The 26,064-nt window shown below is 35.0% G+C and overlaps 2 protein-coding genes and 1 pseudogene across 2 annotated transcripts; all 3 read right to left on the minus strand.

Moving 5' to 3' along the window:
* Window positions 1-3,403: 3,403 nt before the first annotated feature.
* LOC131635307 (rho GDP-dissociation inhibitor 1-like) lies at window positions 3,404-6,195 on the minus strand. The gene is made up of 5 exons (XM_058905921.1): window positions 5,917-6,195; window positions 5,772-5,835; window positions 5,434-5,655; window positions 3,876-4,000; window positions 3,404-3,646 (listed from the first exon to the last, which is right to left on the minus strand). The coding sequence occupies exons 1-5, from the start codon at window positions 6,109-6,111 to the stop codon at window positions 3,578-3,580; spliced, it is 675 nt and encodes a 224-aa protein (XP_058761904.1). The 5' UTR covers window positions 6,112-6,195; the 3' UTR covers window positions 3,404-3,577.
* Window positions 6,196-12,555: 6,360 nt separating this feature from the next.
* LOC131635328 (alpha-L-fucosidase 1-like) lies at window positions 12,556-14,925 on the minus strand (annotated as a pseudogene).
* Window positions 14,926-15,043: 118 nt separating this feature from the next.
* LOC131635327 (protein NPGR2-like) lies at window positions 15,044-19,820 on the minus strand. Its single transcript, XM_058905947.1, has 6 exons — window positions 19,520-19,820; window positions 19,046-19,338; window positions 18,703-18,955; window positions 17,309-18,525; window positions 15,909-16,062; window positions 15,044-15,684 (listed from the first exon to the last, which is right to left on the minus strand). The coding sequence occupies exons 2-6, from the start codon at window positions 19,298-19,300 to the stop codon at window positions 15,374-15,376; spliced, it is 2,190 nt and encodes a 729-aa protein (XP_058761930.1). The 5' UTR covers window positions 19,301-19,338; window positions 19,520-19,820; the 3' UTR covers window positions 15,044-15,373.
* Window positions 19,821-26,064: the final 6,244 nt, after the last annotated feature.

Below are 26,064 nucleotides of genomic sequence, written 5' to 3' on the forward strand. Positions count from 1 at the left end.
CTATTCCCCAAAGGTGACGAGCAGCTCGACGTAGCCCTATGGTCTAGTGAACGTGTCATTGAAGCCCTGCAGATCGGACCTCACATATGGTGTCAAATGAGTGTGGTAGAGCTGAAGGGTGGTTAATTGATGGACTTACATGATATCGACGAAGCTCCCTTGGTCGACCAAAGCGCGGCGAACGTCAAAGTTTGCCATTTTTGCTCTTATGAGAAGGGGATGCTGAAGTTGGGAGATCCACCGAGCAGCTCCTCGAGATAGAAGGTGATGAGCTTAGACTTTTCCCGGAACCTGCTGAGGGTCACATTCTAGTTCGATTTCGTGCCGATCAGTTATAAAACTTCCTCTTCGCCGATCCTATTGTGAGCTTGTTGAGTCCTCCGCCCGATATAACCATAAAGGAAGGGAACTTTTCCAACATGCTATGAGCACACGAGGGTGTGCTGGCCTCATCGGGGGCGCATAAATATTCAGGTCGAGAGATGCACATGGCGACCTGTAGCGGGCCAACTTCATCAGAGGGTTTCTCCTCCTCGACCTTCTTTGGTACGTGGACGTTATGTCAGGGAGCCTCACCCCGCTTGGTGTATTGTTTCAGCCGACCTTCCTTGATCATGGTCTCAATCGATCCTTGAGGTGGACGTAGTCTTCGGTGACGTGGCCTTGACTCCTCTGAAACCAACAATATTTGGTTTTGTCGACTTCTGGCTTAAATAGTGTAGCCTTAGGAAATCGAAGATAACCTGTTTTAAACTCGACATTAGTACACTCGGCGAGGATACGCTTGCTGGGAGCGGTCAACAAAGTATACTCAATGAAGCAACCGGATGGCCCCTTGTGCTCGCGAGAGTCGTGAGATTTATCCTCTCTTACTTTTTTCCCGCCTCGTTGAGGTAGTGCGGGGTCATCATATTTTGAGCCTTTGGTGTTTTCTCGATTCCTCGAATCCTGAGCACTGTTGGAAGCCTATTTCTCCTCATACTGAATATAAGCCTGGGCGTTGAGGAGGAATTTGTCCAGTGAATGGGATGTCTCGATACCAATTGCTTTCTTGAAGTCGATGTCAGGAAGCAGCTCTTTCTCGAGCAAGTACCTCTTCATGCGGTCAGTCGTGCGAACCTGGATAGCCTCCCGAGTGAACCGTTCAAGGTATGCTCGAAGGGGTTAGTTGCTCCGCTAAATGATTGCTTCTAATAACGCCTCGATCTTTAGATGCTGTCGGGAGGCGGTGAAGTTTCTGGTAAACTGTGTTTTAAGGCCCCTCTAGGAATGGATAGACTCAGGGGTGAGGATTTTGTACCATGCCATCGCGTACTTCCTAAGACTCGTGGGAAACAGTATGCACTTGATTACGCCCTTGACGTTGCAGTAGTCGAGCATAGCATCAATGTTCTCGATGTAATCGTCGGGGTCCATCGAGCCATCGTATGTCGCCAGAGAAGGAAATTTTTCCGTCCATATGGGGAGCTCAATCTCCATGATCGATAACATCACTTCAGACTGTGAACGGGATTGGGATGAGTCGATCCGAGGGCTTCGTTACTGCGTGGTGAATTTCTAGGATGACTCTTTGGCTTGTCGGGTCGGACGATAAATTTACTTTTCTTAGGAACAGGAGAGCGCCGCTCCTTTTGGGGAGGAGTGCGCTCACGCTTCTTGATAACCACGGGCCGCAGCTTTTCCAGCCGAGAGCGATGACCAGTTGGTTGCGGAGAAAGGCTTTGAGACTCATCCTGTCGGTGCCTCCGCTGGGAAGAGCGTGAACGGTTGTATCATCGTCGCGGGGACGGGATACGAGACTTGGATCGACGTCTCCTCGGGGAGGGTGATGGGCGACCAGTCTCCAACATTGTAATTCACTGATTTTGCTGGAAAATGAGGAAGTTGGTGTGGTTGATCGGCGCAAACAAGGTCACTGTGGTAGGGTGAGCATTAGGTGGCAAGGGAATCTCTTGATAAGTGTCAAGGGGCTCCTATTGTTGGGCGTCGTAGTGGACTGCGTCCTCGGAGGAGGAGGCAGTTTGCCCGTCCCTAGGTTGATCCATATCGTGACCGACTGTACCGTTGTTGTCGAGAGGTTGCCGTTGGCAGCGAAGGTATTGACGTTATCGTCGTGTTGACTGGCCATGATGATCTGTAGGTGGAGTTTGAGTTTTCTTTGGTCTGTTTTAGAAAAAAACGAGGGAGCAAAGAATTCCCATAATCGGCGCCACTAATCTTACCGGGATCAGAAGGATCTTCTATGGCCTGCAACACGTTTGCTTCTGACGGTTGCTGGAAATACAGGGTTATACATGCAGGACACTCCGATGGCAAAGTAAGGTTCAGAGTGAAGAGAGAGAGAGTATGATTCGAATATCTGACCCTCTTATGAAAGAGGGTATTTATAGTGCCCAAACGCTGCACCAAGGTCTTCTATTTTGGGTTGGATTTTCAGGAACAAAATAGAAGACTGCCAGGATCCTACGTAAGTAGACAAGATTAGCGCGTGATCTTCATCCTGGTTCAACTACCCTGCGATCAGCGGATGCAGGGAGATCGATCCTTCCGGAAACACTTGGCCACGCATCCTTAAATAAAATAAAATGTATCAAGCAGGAGATTTTGATGATTGATAAATAAATAGATAGGTGTATATTTATTGGATCTTAAATTTGTCATTTAAAAAAACATTAATGTAAATACTTTAATTTTATAATTTTTAAAATTAAATATTAGAAAAACACGTTTTTAGGCACACATACGTTCTTGACTTTTAAACTACGTTTTAAGAAAATTTTTTTTTTTAAAAAAATTGTAGTATTTACCTTAACTTTAAAACTGAAGGCATTTACTTTAGATTTTTACAAAATAACTTTTATGTGCATGCACTCATCGAGTTGAACATAATGAGTTGAAACTATCGAATTGAATTAAGTTGTTCGTGAATTTAAAATGAGTTGAGTTTAAAATTTAAAAAATAGTTTGTGTCAAACTCGAGTTGACTCATTTCTAACCTATATATTTGAAATATATTTGAAATCACTAAAAGAAAAACGTCATTGTAAATAATCAAACAATATTAGAACAACTATTTTAATTGATTTGGAAACATTTTATACTTTCTCTGATTTATAAATAAAAAATAAGTCAACCTCCCATTTTCCTTCAAAATCCAACTAACCATCATATCTTTTAGGAAACTCATACTCGACATATAGGTCATTGCATGCTCATTTTTAAAACCATTGAAAGTAAGTTTTCTTATGCAGAATGCATTCGTATGGCTCTTTTGACCTCTATGAAGCTCGTTTTCTACCTCTTGATAACAAATAAGAATACGAGTTATACATTTCCCCCCTACATGTTGGCACTTACATCAAAACATCCTTAAATGTTGAAACTATAGGAAAACAAACAAGCCTTAAAAATGTGCAAATGTTCAATATAGTCATTTTCTAGTTCTTACAATAAACCATCACACAATAGAACCCTCTTTTGTGTATTAATAAACAAAGTAACATCATCAATAAATATGTTCAAAATAGAATCAAGAACTTCACTCAAAAAGATAGAATCATGCATAAAAAATAATGTGTCAGCCGCTTTTCTTAATCTCGAACAAATATTTGAGTTCCATATGACACCTTTTGTCGTCATCTTCAAACTGTAAAACATCAACCAAAGAGTAACAAGTTTATGCATCAATTGTTAAATTTTCAAAATGCCAAAACACTTCTGAAAATACATTTCTCTCTATCACAATTGTTGACTACCCGAGTCACCCTTATTTTTGCCGTTATTCAAAACAAAAATAGGCGAGTAAAGGCTACATTATATATACTAAAGTCATGAACAAAGCATCCAATTGGTAATGCATTTTTAGATTCTCATACCTTAAGTTTTGCTGAGTAAACACCTCTTGCAAGTGCACCGGAGGGAGTTGTGTCCTCTTTCAAAGCATATACATATGGCTCCTTTTGGGGAGCAAAAGTACCCAGCATTCCTTTGCTCTGATCAACTGAAAAAGCTCGACAATACAATTGAATTATAAGTTTAATACATGCCGACTCTTTGTGGGCTCAACTCATAAAGTTTGAAGAGTTTTATTAATACCAAAAATAGTATTATAGACATGATTTAATACTATGTGCATAGTACATATTCAACATTCTAATTCTAACTTAATAATAAAGGAAACCATGATTAAGCTAAGATGAGTTAAGAGACAAAACCAAACTAGACACAAACATAGCATCACAGTTCAAAATTGATGGACAAAAATTCAGGAATCTCAATATAGGTTCACAACTCATTACACAGAGTATAAGAAGTTCATAGTCGGTCGGAATCGGATAAAGCATAAATCAGAAGGTTCAAAATAGGAGTGAAGAATGGTGGGACTTGGTTCACCTCGTTGGAGCTGGATTCCGCTCCGTACATCTAGGTCTCAGATCATCAGAGTTTGGGTTCATTCATCTTGTTGGCCTGTTGAATTCATCGCAAAATTCCAACACTGGGTTTGTTTGAGTTTTTTGGTTTGTACTTGATTTATGCTAAGGGTTTTACGGGACTAAGAGTTGAGGGTTCAGTACAACATTGTTCACCTCCTTTCCAGATGGATTCAAGTTTAGATGTTCGATGCATGTGGAATAGAATGCTACAAATGTGAGGTTAATGTTTTGTGCACTGCACAATCTTAGCATGGTTGGGAGAAAATAACAGTAATGTCCTCAAACTAATGATTCTATATATGTGACCCTACCCAAACTTACACATAAACAACGTAAGAAAATCAACTCGATTTCGATATTTAAAGCCATAAACTCGAGAGTTTGACAATCATGATCATTATCATGATGTCAACAAATATGTACAGTAATTATATTTAACTGTCAATGTCATGTGCAATTTACATTCTAGTTTAGCAACACCAATTTGTAATCGAGAAAACAACCTATTTTTTGACAACTCGTAAGCATTAAACATAGCTTAACCCTTTATTTTCTTCGGGTTAAGAGAGTTTAAGTGTTGGATTTCTTAAGTTGAACTAAAATTCAGTATCTCCATATGAGAGGAAGCCTTGCCAGACACTATTTACTATCCTATGGCATCAATAATACCTAAAAATTCTTACAACAAGCAAACCGAGAAAGGACCTCAATGATCCCCAAAAATTGCAACCTTCAAAACAAACCCAACTTCAAAGATGCCACATGAAAAGTCCAAATAATCGGTACTACAATCAACTGCTTCAAAAACATTAAAAAAAAAACCAATGTGATCAAACACAACTTTACCAAACCGAACGTTAATTGTGATCAACTTTTAAACCCTAATCTCAACTTTTCTGATAGTAATACTTCAGTTTTCATAACTAAAAATCAATCACAAAAAACCACTCGATACAAGATTATTTAACAGCAAGACCAAATATAAAAACTAAACATGTACCTTGAAGCCCTCCTTTCCACACAGTGTTGGAGTAAGTCAAGCCAGAAACAAGGTTATGCATAACACTAAACTGTAGCTTAAGCTGATAACGAGAGCCCTCTCTTAGAGTGAACAGCGTCCGACCGTTCTGATTATCTTCCACTGGTAAAGGAGTAACAATTTCACCAAAATCCTCAGACAGAATTCCAATGGAGTGAAATTTCACTTCAGGATCCAATTGACCTATCAAAGGAAAAAGAACAAAAACAACTTAAACAAAACCAAACAAAAACTGTTACACAGCACAAACAAACAAACAAACAAGGATCATAGACAAAAAAAAAGGTCCTTAAACAAACCATCTAAATCACTTTCCAAGCAACCTAACAGCTTCTCCTTCCACCTCCTCAAGCTTTCATCCTCCTGCAAAAAGCACAATTAACCTCAGATTCATAAAAAATTAATACATACAAAAAATGAAAGAAAAATTGCAGAATCAAGAACCTTGTCCTTTTCGATCTGTTCCTTGAGAGAAAGAAGAGGACCAGGAACAAATGGACCGTTTTTAATATGATCAGCGAGTTCTTCTTCGTCTTCTTCGTCTTCACTGACATTATGAGAGGGTTTCTCAGTGATTTGTTGTTTGGTATTGTCGATGAGAGAAGATGGACCTGCTTGTTCTTGTTGTTTGTCCTCCATCGCTTGTGTGTATGGGTTTGGGAGGGTTTTGGCACAGTGTTCGAAGAGAGACAGTGTTTGTGTTTGTGTAGTACTAAATTCAAATTCACATTTTACTTTTGTTTTGTCTTTGAGGTTTTGGTTGGGACTGTCGTTTGACTGGGACCCTTTCTTTCGGTGATTTGTCTTTTTCCTACACCTATTACGGAATACTTTCATTTTCGAAATTAATCCCTTTATTTTAAATTACAAACTTTATTATTTTTTCAATCTCAAATTTAATAATCTATTTAAATTAAAAATTTACTAATTTTTTATAGGTTTACATTCAAAATTGATAATGTATTTATTTTTAGAAGATAAATCACAAATGTAACAAGTCTTCATGTTTGAAATAATATATGCCAAATGGTGTTAACTCCTGCTTTCGCTAAATGAATGAGAATAAGAATAACAAACCAAATCTCTGATCCCTTTATCCCATGTTACTGTGAGACCATGGTATAAATCAAAGAGTTTTACATGAAGGGTTGTAGAAACACCAACACTATTGACAAAACCAATTAACCAAGAACCATTCAGTTTTCTAATCACACCCCTGAACCCATATGGATCTGGTTTCCAGACTACTATTCCCTCTGGCCTTATTGATAAGTAAAAGTGTTCTAATTTTTTTTGCCTTAAATATAAGCAAAATTCAACAAATCTAGGTGCATTTAATACTTTTATTCCAAAACTATCCTTGCACTAATTACTTAATATTGTTAATTGACGACAATTTAATTAAAGGTATATCGGTAATATATTATCTCTTTTAAATGAAATCAAGAAAATTAAATGCACTTAGCTATCATTCTTAATAAACGTGAAAATTGTCTTTTTTGGCTTATAAATCATACCAGAGTAGTACCATTTATATTGAGAATCATAGTTATCTTTCCACTGCATGCCGAGAAATTCATATGTTATTCGCTACTACAACCTCTCGAGAGAAAAATATGTAGCTTAAGATGATAAATAGAGACATTATCTTTCTCCATACAAAGTTGCTTCCTTGCCCTCCAAAGCCACTAATAACTAGTCATGAACATGTGAACCTGTCAGATTCAATTCTCGTTTGAAGCCATTCCACCAAGTAGTTAGAGGCAAAAAATTAATGCCAGCAAAATAAACGTAAAGCCAAACCTGCCCAGCATAAACACAATCTCAGATGCAGTGCAAAATATTCTCATTTATACCAATACATCTCGGTAAACTAGTCATCTGAAGCGCACCCCCATTTGTGCAGCAACTGTCTAGTTGGTAACGATTCATGACAGGAAACCCATACAAAAAACTTAATTTTTTTGTCGTCCGTAGACACCAAATCCAATTCCAAGAGGAGTAGATACCACCTCCATCCCCAATAGACATCGACCTTGTTAACCAAAGATAATCAGCCCTAGCCGAATAAATACCATCTAATTTACCTGTCTAAGAGAAGCCATCATGGACACTGCCATTAAGGCAAACTGGGATAGTAGATGGGGATTGGATGACATTGGGGAAAATTGTGTGCATAGCTCAGAAAAATCTCATTTACTATTTCGAACAATATCTATGGTCTTATGGATATCACAAATATCCACATACCAAACCTGATTACTCAACTTGCTAAAACTAGACCAAGGTGCACACCAAAGAGATGACGAACTGTTACCTAGCCGAAACTCAAAACCATCTCTCAATATTGATTTTTCTTTCATAATAAAATTCCAAACAACTCACCATTGCTTCTTTGAAACTTAAAAGAACAAGCATCCTTAACATATTTATGCCTCAACAACTTGACTTAAAGTTTCTCATAGTTATTATGAATAACCCAAACTAGTTTCCCCAACATATATGTATTTGATTCCTTAGCCATACGAATACCCAAACCACCATCTTTCTCCGACTTAGTTATTATATCTCATCCTACAAGATGGATATCCTTATTAGAAATTCCTTTTCATATGAAATTTCTGGCGGATTATTTATCAATAAGGTCGCAGACAATTTTGGGCAACCAAAACAATTGCATGTAATTATCACTAATTTTGTAAATAAGATTAAAAAGAGAAATCAAATCTATAATTAAACTTTTATTTTATTGAAGCATTAATTGTCACTAATTAAATTAGTTAATTTAGAAAAATAAATAAATAAATAAAAATCGAATATGTTTTTTCGAATATTTTATGTTCTCACCATTTTAAAACATGATATAAGAGCTTTATTCAAACACTTTTAAATGTTAGACTATTAATAAAGGGAAATAAAAAAACTTATGTTTTATGTAAATAATAAATAGTATAAAAGAACTTATAAATAAAATCAATAATATTAAAAAATCATCCCGAAAAAGAAAAAGAAAGTGTTTTAACCAATAATATCAAAATACATTTTTAAATTAGAAGTTAAAGTAGTGTGTGTTTCTCTTGTATTTATGCTTTTATTTTTCTTTCGCATATGAAAGTAAAAAGGTATAATAAAATCATGTTAGATCTGATTCATTTAAACCCTTATATGTCAATAACGGTCCAAATTTAACACATACGATTATTTGGTAAGTTGGTTTGGAACATCTTCTTTAACATCAAAGTCTAAAGTTATAACTTTTTAATGGACACAATTTTCCAGCTTTATTATTTGTGCTTGCAATTATAACGTATTAGGGTAATATTTCTTTTTATAATTATATAATTTTTTAAGAATCTTAGATATATTTTGAATTTTTTCTCTCATAAATTACAAGATTAGAATTTTTCAGATTCTATGTTAAGGATTAGATTTCTCTTGAAAGAGGGTAAATTAATACTAAAAAATTTCTTAATGCATTAATGATAATCGATTTCACTCTTTAAAAGTAGAAATATTTATAATATATGCAGATTTCAAGTGGAACTTGATATCGTTGCCTGATGCGGTATCTTGTTTGGATGTCATCATTAAGAACCACTGATTACTTGCAATCAACTTCCCCTTTGAGTGTTGACTCTAAGAACTTCTTCACTCATTAACAACAAATTTCGTTTCACTTATGGATTTGTCATCTTTTAACTTATTTGACAATTGTCATCTTTTAACTTATTTGACAATTGTCATCATTAAAACCAAAATGATGGTTATACTTGCACAACATATAGATCCACATTATCCCCCTTTTCGATAATGACAAACCATCTATCAAGAAGATGGTAAAACATAAAAAAGTTAGATTGAAATATTGAAGTGGTTAACTCTCACTCACAGATAAAAAGAGAATAATTTTACTCCTTCTAAGATTATACTTCTCTCTTTTGGCATTATCAAAAAGGCGAGGGGGGGGGGGGGATATTACATAGATCATATATTCACATATATCATTTTGATAAAGGGAAGAAGAAGATGGTGAAGATACACTTAGAAAATTAATCCATGCAAGATTGATTTAAAACTCCTAACTAAGTTCTTATAAAAAATAAGTTTTCTTTAGGAAGAGGTATTGTAAAAATATTTTTTAATTGATTAGATGAAGACACAAACTCAATTATGCAATCCCCTTTTTCAACATGATCATTAACGAATTGACGTCTAATCTCAATGTGTTTAGTCTAAGAGTGAAGTACCTAATTTTTAGTGAGATTTATGGCGCTAGTGTTGTTGCATTATATCGGGACAACTTCAAGATCAACTTTAGAATCATTTAGCTATTGTTTCACTTAGATAATTTACACGCAATAATTACCCACAACAACTTATTTTACTTCAACTCTGGATAACTGCTTACTAAGTGCCTCTTCAGCAATGTAGAAGATCAAGGGAGACATGGGATCTCCTTGCCTCACTACTCTAGAGCAAGAGAAAAATCTTGCAACTTTTTCATTTATCATGATTGATAGTTTGACTGAGTGTAGAATGGTAGTTATCCAATCACAAAACTTTTGATCAAAACCAAATTGAACAAAAGCTTTAATAAGACATTGGCAATCTAGAGTATCAAAGACTTTATTGATGTCTATCTTCAAAATCATACTACCTCCAAAGAATATTTTTGTCTAACATATTAATGCCTTCTAAAATAATCCAAATGCACTTATAAATATGTCTACCCCTAATGAAGCCTAGTTGGTGTTCTAAAACAATTTTAGAAGTTAAGATGACCAACCTATCTGCAATGATCTTAGTGTTGATTTTTAATTGAAAATTTTCTAGTGCAAGAGGTCTATACTGATTTATAGAGTCCACTCTATGTTGTTTAGTTATCAAAGTCACATTGATTGAATTGATATGAGGAAGGATTCAAACTTGTTCAAACAAATTGATTCGCCGAATTGATCAGGTCAGTCCTTACTATATACCAATAGACTTGGAAAAAACATCCCCCAAAATCTTTAGGGCCTGAAGCAGAATTACCATCCATGTTGTACATTGCATTTTTAATTTCCTCCGGCTGAGGAATTCTAGTGAGATATTCATTATCCACATCAGTTATAAGTTGTGGGATAGTTCTCTCCACTAGATCAATAAACTTGCAATTGTTTTCGGAGCTAAACAATTTTTTTTATAAGTTAATGACATGATTATCTAATTCAATGCCTTCCTTTAAAAAATTATTGTCATGTCTCAGTGCAGTGATTTTATTACTAGCATATCTCAATTTGACTGTGTTGTGAAAAAAATTTGTATTCCTATCTCTATTCTTAAATCACTTATTCTTTATCTTATTCCTCCAGCTGGTCTTACATATGCAATTCCTTATCTAATAGAAGTTGAACACTTTTTTCTCCAATCCAAGATCATCATTGTGTCCTGAATCATTAATCAAACTTTGTATACTGTTAGCTTCATCAATAGCTTGCACGACTTTAAGATAAATATTTCTAAATATCTCTTTGTTCCATTTCTTAAGAATATGTTTAAGAAATCCCAACTTAATTGCTAAAACAAACATAGGACAACCAACCACACTAGTATTCCAATTATAGGCAATCATTCGTCACACATTTTTTCATTGGTTATTTTTAGTTTTACTTACAAAATGTTGAGGAGGTTTTAGCCTGAAGAAAAGGTTGGGGCCACGAAAGTTCATACTATCACTACAGATGGAAATGACATAGTTTTTGTTGTACTAGATGAAGATTTAGGTACATATCTTGCTGATATATAATTTTTCACGAAGCATCACTATTAAAGAATATGGTTATACACTGCATTTTTATTTTGAGCATAGTTTAAACTCAATAAAATTTATCATTCAGGTAAGAAAAACGCCTCAGACGTAAGTATAGAGGTGCTAAAACTTTGTCGCATATGCAATAGAAAGATCAATCAAGAGGCGACATATTTGAACATGGCAATGGTCGCAGTGGGAGAAGAGGTGATGGTGGCATGAATGGTAGATTTTTAAGTGATAGGTTTACAAATGGTTGTGGTAGAGGTCGTGGCAACTGGGGTGGGAAAAGATGCTATAATATACTTTTTGTTTAATATGGGAGAATAACTGCACGAGGCTTAAGATTACCAGTTTAGTTGTGACCTATGTATCACAGACAACTCTGAAAAAAAAAAAGATGTATTTATATCGATGTCTGTGTCGAACACCGACGTTTGTGATTACATTGAATTATTCATTTTTTAAAATTATTATCGATGTCAACGTGTCAACATCAGGTCTGTGGCCACAAAACATGAAGGTTCATTAATAAACTCAATTAGAACCCAAATAAATAATAAAAAAATTGCTTAAAGTGATATTAAAAAAAACATAATCACATTTTAATAATTAAAGTGAGATTAAAATCTTTTTTGGTATTCAATTTCAAATAAAATAGGCTAGTGGCTTCTATTATCTAATAATTTAATTTCAGCTTTACTTTACATAACAAAGAAAATATGTGTAGAGCATGTTTAAAAATTTATTTATTTGAGTTTAGCTAGGAACATATGTTTTGAGACAGCATTTGAGAAATTTTATCAATTTCTAGCAATATTTATAAAAAAAATAAATTTATTATTTTGTAAATTATCTAAAATAGATATTGTAAAAATAATTTATAACTTATAGAATAAAATCTAAATATATATGTTTATCTTTTTTTTTATAAAAATAATTTATGCAAAGAACTTATAACTTATAGTAGAAAAATAATCTAAATATATGTTTATCTTCTTTTCTTTTTTTTAATAAAAATAATTTATGCCAAGAACTTATGTTATTTTAACATGCACTTGTGCTATAAATCAGAATTTAGTTGTTTATCCTTTGTCTAATTTAATCTAATGTGATATGTTAACTGCGTGAATGGTTGAGACAAAGAAGCACCATTGCCTATTATCTTAAAACTTTCTAGTCTGGATCACTATAACTTAAAAAGCTTATTTAAGTATGAAAACTATAGCCAAAATGGAAAGCATTGTCACGTGAATGAATCTCCAAATGTGAAAATTGTATTTCGAACAGTTCACTCCATAATTTTATTCATGCATGGAACATATAGAGAAGTACTTCATAATTTGATGAAGCAAGTGCTGCTATCATGTTGCAGTAAACCTTGAATACCAAAAAGGATCAAAATACAAACCAACAGAAGAAATAAGAGGAACTCCTCTACCCTCTATGAATCTAAGCCTCACAACATGAGCATGCACAACATCTCCATCAAGTCTATGAAGCCTCTTGTAACCAACTGTTGTCCCTTGAATTATTAACTTACCATCCACATAAATTTCATAGCCCTTGATCCTTTGACCAAATCCAATTGCTTCTTGTATTCTAATCACATTAAATCTTAAATCTCCTTCATTGCTCCAAATTTCAACCCAATGATCCTCCTTTTCCTTATCGTCTTCCCGTGGCGCCCCGTATGACCTCAAATGGTCACTGTCCAACATATTTTCTGGTCCAAACCCTCCCTCTTTTCCTCCTCTTTGGCTACTAGCTTTAACATGACAACCTTCAGCTATGTTCTTATGAAAAATTGTATTAATTGCGGTTCTAAATTCTTTCAATCTACGAGCGTCATTTTCAGATATAAGACCAGTTGTGTTAGGCGGTACATTAAGAATTAACACACAATTTCTACCAACTGATGTGTAATAAATATCAAGTAGCTCACTTAGTTTCTTTGGTGATTCTGATTTATGCCAAAACCATCCTCCACGAATTGACACATCACATTCGGCTGGTAGCCAATCTGTCCCTCTTGGATCACCAGTATTCAGATACCTGCATTATTAACTCTAATGTTGAAACATCGAGTGCTTTTACCCAAAAAAAGAAAGAGAAAAAGAAAAGCACTTACTGCTTTATGTATGGACTTCCAATTGTAAGAGAACTTCGATTAATGGTAGACCAACATGTGTCGCCTGCGATCCCATTTTCATTTCCTACCCATCTAACATCAGATCCAGCATCTGAGAAAATATTGATAGAACTTTGCAACTCCTTCACCATAGAAAACCAATCTGAAAAGTAATACGACACATTTTGCGCCATTGGATCTTTGAATCCATCAAACCAAATTTCCCTTATATTTGGATATCTAAAAAATATACAACATCATGTTAATTTCCAAAACGGATCCGCATGATATGCAGTAAAAACTACGTGCAGAACTAAAATCGGCTCATTTCAAACCGTTTGGTCAAGATCAACCGATCTTGGTTAAAAACTTGTGCAGTTAAAGAATGAGCTGCAAGCAAATTTAATTGCATGCAGATCAAAACATGCAGTTAATCTATCAAATCAAACAACGCAATTACAATTTACGATATGCAAAAGAGAGATTTGAAACTCACCTTTTAAGAAGTTCTTGCAATTGAGCTAAATAATATTCATTGTAAAGCAAATCATGGCCATATCTAGAATCATGTCTATCCTAAGGCGAAAGATAGAACCCAACATCAATTCCTTTATGAGTAGCCGCTTTCACAAACTCTTGAACTACATCACCTTTACCATTTTGCCAAGTGCTACTAATGACAGAATGCTTGGTGTACTTAGAAGGCCATAGACAAAATCCATCATGATGTTTTGCAGTTAATATCATCAATGACATTCCTGCTTCTTCTGCCACACTGGCCCATTGGGTTGTGTTGAGCCCAATTGGATTGAATATTGACGGGTTTTCATGGCCGGTACCATGCTCTCTGCCACTGAATGTGTTGACACCAAAATGAAGGAACATTATGATTTCTCTCTGTTGCCATTTTAGCTGTGAGTATGTTGGGAGAGGGAGAATTGGCAATGGCGGAGTTGGTACTTGTTCTAGTAAACAACTGCATAGATTGTTTAGTTGGAGTAATAGTGTGATAAATAAGAATAAAGAACAACATGATTTAGCCATGATGCTTTTGAATCAAGATTGTTCTTGTTTGGTTTATTTTTTTTTATTGAGGAATAAATCCCTTCCTGTTATTATTTTCTTATGTTAAAATCTCAAACTCTCACCTAACATTTTGTATGACTATGACAGTGAGTGTGTTTAAAATACAAGTGTCATAGATTTTATAGGTTTCTTTTCTTGACTAAAGGCATTATAGGTTTCTTAAATGGGACTAGATATATTTTTGTACATCTCTTGGAGTATAGATTACTTTGGCCTCATTAACCTCATTTTAGAACTAGTCCAAACTAAAGTTGCAATGAAACACAAATATAGTGTTTATATATTTGTTAGGGAAAAGCCCTCGCCAATTTAACCTCTTGTGATATGTTTGTTTCATACTTCTTTTAATGATATGATCACAAAAATGCAGATTCCTCCTATCTTTTCTTTTTGAGATTATTGTGATTGATGCAATTCAATTTATGGAGAAGCTGCACTGCAAAAAGTTATGTAGAAAATGTTGTAATGTAGACAATAAGTAAAGAAACGAGTTTTAGAATAAAAACTAACAGGACCAATTTAGGCTTCTAACTCGTTAAGATTAAGAACAATTTTTTAGTGTATCCATGTCAAATGCTCTTCTCCAGTTCTTCAACTTTTTATTTGTTTTGGATACATTTTCATTGTATTTAATGAAATTTATCACAATACAGGGAAAAAGAAGAAAACTATACATGAACCAATAATCTAAAGGTAAGCCCGTATCGACTATGAGCAACAATCCAAAAGGGAAGGACAGCAGCTCACAACCATAGTAAGATACTAAGTTGTAAATGATGCCTATCTTTTTTTACCTATATCGACGTCAAGAACACATGAAAATGAAAATTATATATGAATAATCAAGTGTGATATGAAATCACATAAGTTAATGCGTGCAGATGTAGACTCAGTCATCTGAAAGGTTCCACTGGCTCTGATTCTTCGAGAGAGTTTGCAGCCTGAAAACATTCTGCAGCTTCTAATATTCTACCTTCTTCCTTGTGAAGAATGCCAAGATTATACCAAGCTGAAGTATTAGTTCTGTCAAGCCTTAGTGCACCCATCAGAAAGCTTCTAACAGCAGGATATGATTGAGTACCAAACCGTTTAAGAACCACAGCGGTTGAGATCAAGCTAGGGACATGTCCGGGATCAAGGTTCAATGCGTCAACAAAAGCTTTTAGAGCCTCTTTGTAAAGACCCTTTCCTTCAAGCATAGTACCTACGAAATTGAGCAAGCATAATAAAACGCATTATATACAAGTCTGAAGCAAATAAACTAGTGAAAGTTTACTGCTCTTCTCCAACTTCTACCTCCCCCACCTTTTATCAAATTTACACACAAGAAACTAAATAATGACTTTGGGCATTTTATTCCTTGCTATAATATTAAACAATGTGAGGGGCAACAGATAAATCAAAAGATAAACCATATCATATATTTACCTATTACATGGCATCTAGAAGCAGAGTATAGTCTGATGGCCTTAGATTTCGAAAGACACACCTCTGCATCATGCCACCTTGACAGACTTATGTATACATAAGCAAGATCATGCCATATTTCAACTTCCAAGCTCCTAGCATGATCTCTGTTGTCCTGTTTCAAAGGGTATTCAAAATAAAGGGGTAAGGACTAAGGAGGTAGCAAATGCTACTTTTTTGAAGTTTCTGACACTAGCAAAACAATAAAAATATTGGATTAATAGGGTGTGCAGATTAAATAGTACTACTGTATTATATTTAGAACCTTCAAGGTAAATTATATGCATTCCCGAAAAATAGTTATAGTGACTTCCTAATTGATTGCATCTAGAATCTAAAGTATGCACATTTATCATATCGCTATGGAGCACATTTATTCGCCAAACATCTCAACATGAATAACAAACAAAAAATAACAACCTAGTGATAAATTGCATCTAGAATCTAAAGTATGCACCTAAAAGTGTCAGCCATCCAACTATATAATCCGCTCTTTCACCAAATAGTTTAATAGATCTGCAGGAACATGTACATGATGAAATCAATAACCATCAATATACACCAATTTATTATAAACAAGTTCCTAGACCAAATATATCTGTGCCAAACTAATACTAAGAAAATACCAGCTCTTATAAAATCTTGTAAATTTGGACTTTAAACCAACCTGCTATGAATATGGCCACAATATACCGCTGACTTTTGCGGGGCTTAAATTCATCAATACTATAAGGGCCTATACCCATAATTATTTCAGCCAAATGATCTCTTGTTAAAAGAGTTAGTATCTAGTATGCAGGAAGAATAAATTAAACTTTGATTTTAAAAATAAGAAAGTGGAAAAGTGGGAGATAAAAAGAATGCAGAATCAGAATTTTGAGTTCCTATTCAGAATCTAAGCACAATTAGAAAGAAAAAAAAAATTAATGAATCTAACCAAACATGCAGACTCCAAACAGTGTAGTTATACAAAGCTTTCCACAAAACACTGATTATCACATCAATATGTGTATGTGATACAAAGTGTCACACGCCTTTAAATGAGTATCATACTTTAACAGTTTCATTCTTCTCCTTTATATCCAAAGGAACTGTTTTGAATCCTGCTTGGTTTTTTTGTAAGATATTAATCCAATTCAATTTGGATAAATGATGATGTCAAATGGTCATACCTCACTACTCTCACTATCACCGTTACTAACAACATCTGACATTCGAAAGCATAACACAAATTTTTGGAACAAATAGATCTTACAAGTTTATATCAGACCACATTCAATCATTTCCGACAATAGCAAGAAGATAAAAGGCATATCATATGACTCGAAATTATAAATCACCAAGCACAACAATAAATGAACCTTGTATAGCTTGTTTCTTGAACCAAAAGTTTTTCTCTGAACCAGAAGAATAGCAAGAAGCTGAATGTATGTTTCAATGGCACTTGGCAACTTCCCCTGTGCAATTTGAAGTTTAGCTTTGGTTCGCAACAAAATTCCTTGATCCCATATTCCAGTCCGATCCAAAGCAGCATCAACAATAGATTCAGCATCCAAAAACTGTTTTTGTGCTGATAATATTCGGGCTAACAACAACCAGCCTTTAATATTAGACCCCGCTTCTAAGTTAAGAAAGCGCTTTGCATAATGAAGCGCAGAATCCAACTTCCTTTGCTCTGCATATTCTAGACTTAAATAGTAAAGTACAAGAGGGTCATTCATTTTGGTCATAGTGCTTGCAATTTCTAATGATCGGAGTGCCTCAGATTGTTTCTCAAACATCTCAGAATTAGAAACAGCCAATTTTGAGTATGTTGAAAGTGAAACACCGAGTAAGCAATTGGCGAGACTTTCCAACTGATTGCATCTTTCACCCAAGTTCTCACGCACTCTGGTAGCGTAGCTAACCCCATCTTTTGCAAGGTCAGGGTTCTCACAGCATATCTTAGAAGCTGTTAACAAAGCAGGAACATGTTTTGGATCCTCTCCGTTACTCAACAACTTTTTAAGAAGATTAAAGGCCACCAAGTCCTTATCTGCCCCATAATAACAAAGAGCAAGGGCATGGTACCTTTCTCTTCGATTGATAGTACCAGGGAGTAACTCTTCCCATTGGTTGGCTAAAGCTGTCAAATTCCCGGAAACCGATAGGGCAAATGAAAGGTGCTCCAAAATTGAAGGATCCCACTCAATTTTATTTAGAGATGTTTTTCTTAGCAAAATCATTAAAAGAAGTATAGCCTCTTCAGTGTTATTTCTTGGTACAAATGAACTGTCGATATGGGCACGAAGATCTGGGAGAATTTCTTCCCCTCCACAATATAGAAGAAAAATGGCAAATTCTTTCTGAATTTTTGCTGTGGTCTCTGCATCAAGATTCCATCGATGAAGGAGTGCGCGCCGGTAAGACAAAATAACTTCTCGTGGACAATCAGCAAGTTTCCATAACTCTGGAAGTAGCTCAGCTGCCTTACTTAAAGTCTCCTGCAATTTACATTCGGCGCCAAAGTTTCTAGGCAAGCCTTCAGGTAAAGAAGACTCAACCATGTCCAGAATAACCTTGCATGTTTGGGCAGACTCTGCAAGAATTATTGTAAATTTTATATTAGTTAACAATTTGGGTTCTCCTACCTAAAAACTTCCTTCAATCTATTTATTTATTTATTAAAGAACATCTTAATATGCAGATTAAAATGAAAATATTTATTAAAAGCCACAACGAGCAAGTCTATGAATCGAACAATCAATAAGGGTACCTTCAAACCTTCCAAAAACCTGCAAACATTTTGCTTTTAGCAAAATCGCTTCTAGCAGTAATCCAGCTGTATGTATAGAAATTGATGGAGGAGTGTAACTCCGAGAGCGTCTCTTGGGACGCTCTCTACTTTTGGCTAGAAAATCATTTATCTTGGGAGTCACAGCAGCTATGTTTATGCCTTCAAAGACATGCAAAGCAGCTTCTATGTTTCCTTCCTGATATTCATATCTCCCTAACAAAGCTCTAGCTTCCTGCAGATTACAGGCACGAAAGAGTATTGAAATCACAGACACGAATAATTCTATTAAACAGTATATCATCAAAGAGTAAACTTAGTCAACCTCATAATTCAAGATACCACTCTCACGCAACGACGATTCAGCTTGCTCAATATTACCAGAATCCAACCTCCTCACAACCTGTCCATCTTGTCCAGAAATCCCACTCCCCGTCGCAGAATAATAATCCTTCGTCGCAAGAGATTCCGACGAATCAGGAACCATTCTATCTTCTTCTTTCACAACCTCCCCTGAGCAAAGACACTTCATTATCTTCAACAATCTTTTCCTCGGATTCCTAACCCTACTCCTCCCCATGCTTCCTCTCTTCCCTCAAAAATCTCTCCGCCACAGCACTGTCAATACATCACAGTTAAATTAAACCACAATCAATAATCAATAATCTAGAAGATCAATTTAACCGAAAAATCAGATTTCGCAATCCGAAAAACGGTTAGAAGTTTGAAATTGAGGTTGGCTCGTAGAAGAAGAAACCTACATAGAAATAAAAAGAAAAAGAGAATAGTAACAAACAACCTTTTGATTTTTGAGAAAGAAAAGCATAGAGAAGAAGAGAATGGAATAATAATAACAACGGTGGATTCCATTGTTGAATTTCTGGAATCAATCAAAGCATTAGAAAGCTTTTTCTTTTCTGGAGCTATCTTTATTTTTATTATTATTTTTTGCTTGAAATAAAATATATAATAATAATTTAATGAAATTATTATGTGAATAGCTTTAATTATGTTTGTGGAGAAAGTGAGATGGGTGGAAAAGGGAAAGCGTGAGCGAGAAGATGAGACGAGACTTGTGTTTTGTTTTTCCAGAAGAAAAGAGAAAGTGAGATCGAGGGAACGGAATTGCATGATGGGAAAGTTAGTTGAGTTTTGCGGTGGGTCCTACTGTAGAGGTGCGAGGGTGAATGTTTGCCACGTGGGATGTGTTTATGAATGTCTGAGCTGTCCATCAAACAGATATTAAATCTTTAATTCATACTCCAATCTTTAACACCTACCCCAACCGTTATCTATTATTTTATTTTATAATAATTTAATCATTAGAATTTTACTTTTAAAGTGAAGGGTTGGAATCGTCCCCTCCAATTAAATGTTTCTCTGAATTGAAATTCAGCCTTCATGGAGTAGTGAGAGTTTGTTTAGTAGAGAACTCTTGTCTTCATTTGTTCAATTATTGAATCATGCATATACATCAATCAGGACATGTTTATGCACAAGCTTTTACAATTATCCAAGAGGGGCAAAAGTATATAACTAACTGAATCTAACAAAACGATGTTAGCTATCTAACTGCAAACAATGAAACTCAACTAACTCTTATTAGTTGTTGATTTCTTGAAAGGCTTTCGTAACAACTTCTCGTACCAAATAGCTTAATTAATGTGTATCCTATTTGAGTCGTAGTTAGAACATGTTAAATATGAAGCTTTTTGGAGATTATTCTTTCTCAAACAAAATGAATATCAAATCTATATGCTTGATAAGAGCGTGTAATATAGAATATATAACAACAAGACAACACTCAAGTTTATCACTTAACAATGTTGGAATATAGAAAGCGATGCCTAGTTCAGTCAGTAATGATTCTAACCACACTAGTTCAGATATATTGTGAGTTAGAGCATGATATTTAGCCTTTGTACTTGAACAAGCAAAGCAATCAAAGATGGATTTTTAGAACTCCATGGTACAATGTTTGACTCAAAATTGATACAAAAAACTGATATTGATATATGCATCTAAATTACTAATCTAGTCTAAATCAATTTATGACCTTAAGAAAAACCTACTAGTTGAGGTTGATGGGGCTAATAACAAACTATGAGATATAGTTCCACTAAGGTATCTTTATATCCTTCAAACTGCGACCCAACGGGAATCAAGAGGTGAGGACATATGTTAGCCCTCTAAAATGTGTCACATGTAAGTATACATGTATGGTTGAAAATTAGCAAGTGAAAAAAGTAAGGATATCGTACCCACAGGGAGTGAATGGTTACTTAGGTTATTTTGCAAGAAACTATCTTTTGAAATTAAGCATGATTAAGGTAGCAAATAATATTGATTATCAAGAGTTCAGTCTTTACTTAAAACAGTTATAAACAGTATAATGTGAGAATGGAAATAAATCAAGAGTAAATGTGTTGAGTTATGATCCGTTAATATTGTAGAAGTAAATATGTGTTCATGATGTGATGTGTCGTTCTAGGCAAGGTCAGAGTGATCTAAGGGTGTATTTCTACAACCTCAAAAAAACATGCATACAAAGGACAAAGGAACAAATCTCTAATTCACACTTATAACCCTAACATATGTATGTTGTATTCTGAACACCTTAATAGTTGTAGTTCCTTATCTCTAAGTGAACTAAGTGAGTGAATATCTCTGTCATACTCTTTCAACTACTTTGATTATGAAGTGCACTTGTTGTTGGATCTCTCACAATAACAAGCTATTATCTTTTATTAAGTTGATCATTCAAATGAGCAGATTTGTAAACAAGTTAACACATAATAAAGCAAGACATTAAACTACACATCATTTAACATAAAACAACTTAATATTAATTTCACATTGCTCAACAACAAAAGGTTTAGCTCATAATGAGATGAGTACAAACTACAAGCTTGGTTCTCAGAAGCAACATCCTTAAACCAATAATGAAAAATAAATGGAAACCTAAGAGCTATTTAGAGACTTCTTAAGATGGATAATCAACAAGATATGACTCCAGTCGCACCAGAACTCAACATCTTATATAAGATTGGATGAAAATAAGAAAACTCTCTCTACTTTCCACTATCCTCACACTAGTATAATCTATATTTTTCTTGAAAGTTCTAAACTCTCTCTTCATTCTCATTAAGGTCCTATATATAGGCCTTCACTAGGGTTTCCTGTGATGTCTTGAATCATGGGTTCAATATGAGAAAATCACATCAAGCCCATGCATGAATCATTCCCATCTCCTCCTCCCTTCTACTTAGCCAACAAGGAATCAGGTACGAGAAAACATTGGTGGGGGAAAAGGCGTATTGTGGCGGTGCTACACAGTGCACATAGTACTATTGTATTATCTTCTGTCTTCTAGTGCCTCCAAGCCTTATCCAATTTATTCAAATGAATTTCCTTTTAAGCACAACAGAGACTTCCTCCAATGTAACCATCCTTCCACATTTTCCCTAGAAACTCAAGTGACTTCAACATTTTTTTCTCCTTTAGCTAAGTTTAGCTTTTGCTTAAGTTTACGATCCCAGGTAATGACCATTGTAGTCTTTCCTTAGCTCGACAAAATTAACCTTAAATCAAGCACAAAAATACATCAAAACAACTAAAGGGAGCATCTATTGTGCTCCAAGCAAATAACTATAAAAACAACTAAACTGAGCTAAAGTAACAAATAAATGGTAATTTAACTATATAATAACCAAAGATTAAGGTATTTATTAACTCACAAAATGTGGTTTAACACACCTCCAAACTTGAATTATTACATATCCTCAAGTGATGTGACAAATAACGAAAGAGAAACTTCCATTCAAAGTAACCACCTTTTCAAACAACACTAACCCACAATCAACTCAAAAATCATCTTTAAGGGACTTGTTTAAAAAATTAGCACAACTCAACTCTGAAGCTTAACCATAAGTGTGTGTGTGTGCTCTGTGTATCACTGATGCAACTTGTCACGCCAATACTTTTCAATCAAGATAGCCAGCCTAAATTTAACTTTGTTTGTCTCATCCTATGGTCCAAGAACTCAATTTTTCAGTTTCAGAAAGGGGATTTGACTAATCTATTATCATACTTTTGTACAAAGGAACACATAAGCATTTATTGAAAATTTTGTAGATGCTCCACCTTTTCACCTGACGGGATCTCACTTGTAATGAGTCCAACATGTTACTAATGGTGAAGACAACTACTGTTCCTCTAGTTTCAGGCACATGAACTTATTAAAAATATTTGCTCCTCCAGTTTCGGGCACAAAAGCTTGTTCCTCTGGTTTCGTGCATAGGAACTTGTTATGAAGTGTTCTTTAGCTTGCTTTATTTACACACTTTGGTGTGTTTATTAGCATATGTCATGTGTCTAATGTACTAAGTCATAAACAATAGTGTTAACCTCCCCTAACTAAATCCTACAGTGAAATCTTATTCCATACCTTAAAACAATTCAAATTAATCAAGAGGCTGCATACTTTTTTGACTACTAAAGGCGCAACAGGGGTTATCAGAAACACAAGAAGGTGTAACTGATTAACACTCAATACCTTGTTTCCAATATTGTCACAGTCCCAATAAATTTTTCCTAAGTTTTCTACAGTTGTTTGTCTGATAAGGTTACAGTTAGTTGTTTTCTTTGTTTTTATTATAATATTTTTTTGCAACTAAAATATCATAAACTAATTAATCAAAAACAAGCAAACAGTTTCATTAATCCAAAGAAAATGGTTGAAACAGCCAGACAACAGAAAACAAACAAAACAAACACAACAAAACATAAAACAAAATAGCAGGGAAAACACAAAGAGGATATGATATGATTGGTAATTTGGATGGGTAGGGTTACAACAATATCCACCACTCCCATCATTAAATTTCCAGCACTATTATAAAATTTGAATTATCACTAAAAGGCCACAAAATCATCATCAATTCATGAGTAAACCTCAACAATTAACCACAACATCAACACTACTCATTATTCAAGCAAATATAATCAAAATAAGTCTCATAATCATCCTATCCAACACATAGTGTGCATCTTTTGATTTGTGAGCACTTGGATTATATCATCACAACTTCAATCAAATTCGAAATCCACAATTAACAAAAACAAACAAATCTATTCCAACTTCTAACATTATACTCCAAATCAACAACAATCATGGTGTTCTTGAAGATCGGAGAGAGATCGAAGATGAATCTTGTAATTTTGTGACTATGTATTCTTGAAGATTTTCATGGTGTTCTTGAGCAAATTCAAAGGAAATTGGGATTTTGATTGTAGAGAGAGGTGAGAGCAAAATAATTTTTTTTTTGATGAGAGAGTGTGGAAATCGAATAATGAATGAAAATAGTAGTAAAAGGGAATATATAGTGTGAGTGGAAAATTTCAAAAATGCTCTTAACTATTTTTTTTTGCTCATTTTCGGGAAAATACAACTCGGCGCGAAAAGTGAAAACGAAACCAACGGCAATTCAAAGATAACCAAATTTGTGACTCATATCCGCGAGAATCGCCTCAATCCGATAAACGGTCAAAAAGTTACGCGCGTTTGAATGACGAGAAACGTCGGTTCATCTGGCGCGACTGTGCAGAATTTCGTGAGTACCGTTCAAAGAACGCGATTAAACTCATCCTTCGGCTCGAAATCTGAATGAGCGTATTTGATGAAGAATCGTAGTAAACGAAATTTCGGAGAGAATGCCGCCGGAATGGGCTTCGTACGATAAAAATCGAAGAAGTTATGAATTTTTGAACTTTGCGCAGCGTACCTGAAAAACACACTTTTTACTGAAAAATCACGACGCTCTTATAATTTTCTGGGATTTTCAGTGAAGAATTGACCGACGGCCCAGACATATGACATGTTGGGAATAATGAGACGAAGCTCTAGTTAAAAAATGAAGCAAAACGAATGAGCGGATTGTGAGATATGAATTTTTTAGCATCCGAAAACTTGTGGTTCAGCACCATTTTTCACTGTAAAAACTCATGTAATTTGCGAATTTGAGAACCTTCCTCACATAATACATTGTCGAACCCAACAAACGAAATGGATTAGACCTCGAGACGGAACTTTGGGCATAAGTCTCGCTTCAGAACAGTAATCCGACCAGGAAATATGACTTTTTGAATATTCGGAAAACAGTGAAGCGGTGAACTTGAAATTCCAAAAACAGTTAATTTCCACCACTTTCCTATATGAATTAGATTTCGGCTTGAACATGAAAGATGTAGAGAACTCTGAAACAGTCCCGGCCTCGCGTGAATCAAGCTCATACCACCTTCCAAACGATAATTACAATTTTTGCATTTTCATCGTATAAACCGAATTTCACACCGCACTTTCTTGAAACCACGAGAACTCTTTATTATTTTTCTTCAATTTTCAAACAATGAAATAAACACCATTCATAACTTATAGCACATATAAAGAGGGCAAATTTTGGGGTGCAACAACCCCGACTTGAACATGGGTCCATGGACTCTACTTTACACTACGACCTATAATCTTGTAATCATGCCAAATATCACTTGGAACCACCCAAATCATGTACAAACTTAGTTGTTACCACAAAACGCGTTTCACTATAATGCAAAACAACCTGAAGAACACCAAAACTCACACATTTCGTGCCATTTTTCACACGGTTTCAATTGGAAAATTCTTGAGTTGGTTCACACGTTTGGGGTCTGAATCCCACACGTACATCGTCTCATTTCATTCCCTATAAATAGAGGAGTATTTTGCCTTCATTTGCAAGCTTTCAAAGCCACAAAAACTCTGCCTCCATCACTCTAAAAAAGCTCTAAAAACCAGAAGATCATTCTTCAAATTCAAGCTCATTTCAACTTGTTTATTTGCCAAGAACTCTTCATCAGCATTCTCTGAAGTTGTTTGAACCATTACAGAAGTTGGAAACACCTTGCAAGTACCAAATCTATTTCACCATTTTCTGAACTTGAAGCTCACTTCGAATAGGTAGATATGAGTTTCATTTTAACCAAAGCAAGTTACCACTCTCTTCGTCTTGATCTTCTGATGAAAAGCCCTCACTAAATTGGAATTTTTTTATCACATTTGTCATTTAATTTTAGGTTGAAGTTTCTAGGGTTCTTACGCTTTTCTGCAAATTATCTTTGCCCAAATCAAATAAATTGGTCTTAAGCAAAGAGATATGAACGATGATGTTAGTTGAAGCTCAATCATGTGTTGTTAGAGCTTAAAACAACTAGTTTGTGTTTCTACAAAAATGAAAATGATTAAAGATTGAAGATGAAGTTGCGCGTGTTTTGGAGCCAAAGTTTGAATGTGTCCAATCACAGCGCGCC

The sequence above is a fragment of the Vicia villosa genome, unplaced genomic scaffold, assembly GCF_029867415.1.
Source record: "Vicia villosa cultivar HV-30 ecotype Madison, WI unplaced genomic scaffold, Vvil1.0 ctg.001464F_1_1, whole genome shotgun sequence".
NCBI lineage: Eukaryota > Viridiplantae > Streptophyta > Magnoliopsida > Fabales > Fabaceae > Vicia > Vicia villosa.

What these genes read in the sequence shown, in the direction of transcription:
- LOC131635307 (XM_058905921.1), bottom strand. Translation starts at nt 6,111, where the DNA reads ATGGAGGACAAACAACAAGAACAAGCAGGTCCATCTTCTCTCATCGAC. An exon ending in AACAGATCGAAAAGGACAAG is followed by an intron (nt 5,836 to 5,916) that starts GTTCTTGATTCT and finishes TGCTTTTTGCAG; the next exon opens with GAGGATGAAAGCTTGAGGAG. An exon ending in TTTACTCAGCAAAACTTAAG is followed by an intron (nt 3,647 to 3,875) that starts GTATGAGAATCT and finishes GATGTTTTACAG; the next exon opens with TTTGAAGATGACGACAAAAG.
- LOC131635327 (XM_058905947.1), bottom strand. Translation starts at nt 19,300, where the DNA reads ATGGGGAGGAGTAGGGTTAGGAATCCGAGGAAAAGATTGTTGAAGATA. An exon ending in GTGGTATCTTGAATTATGAG is followed by an intron (nt 18,956 to 19,045) that starts GTTGACTAAGTT and finishes TGTAATCTGCAG; the next exon opens with GAAGCTAGAGCTTTGTTAGG. An exon ending in TTCTAGATGCCATGTAATAG is followed by an intron (nt 15,685 to 15,908) that starts GTAAATATATGA and finishes TCAATTTCGTAG; the next exon opens with GTACTATGCTTGAAGGAAAG.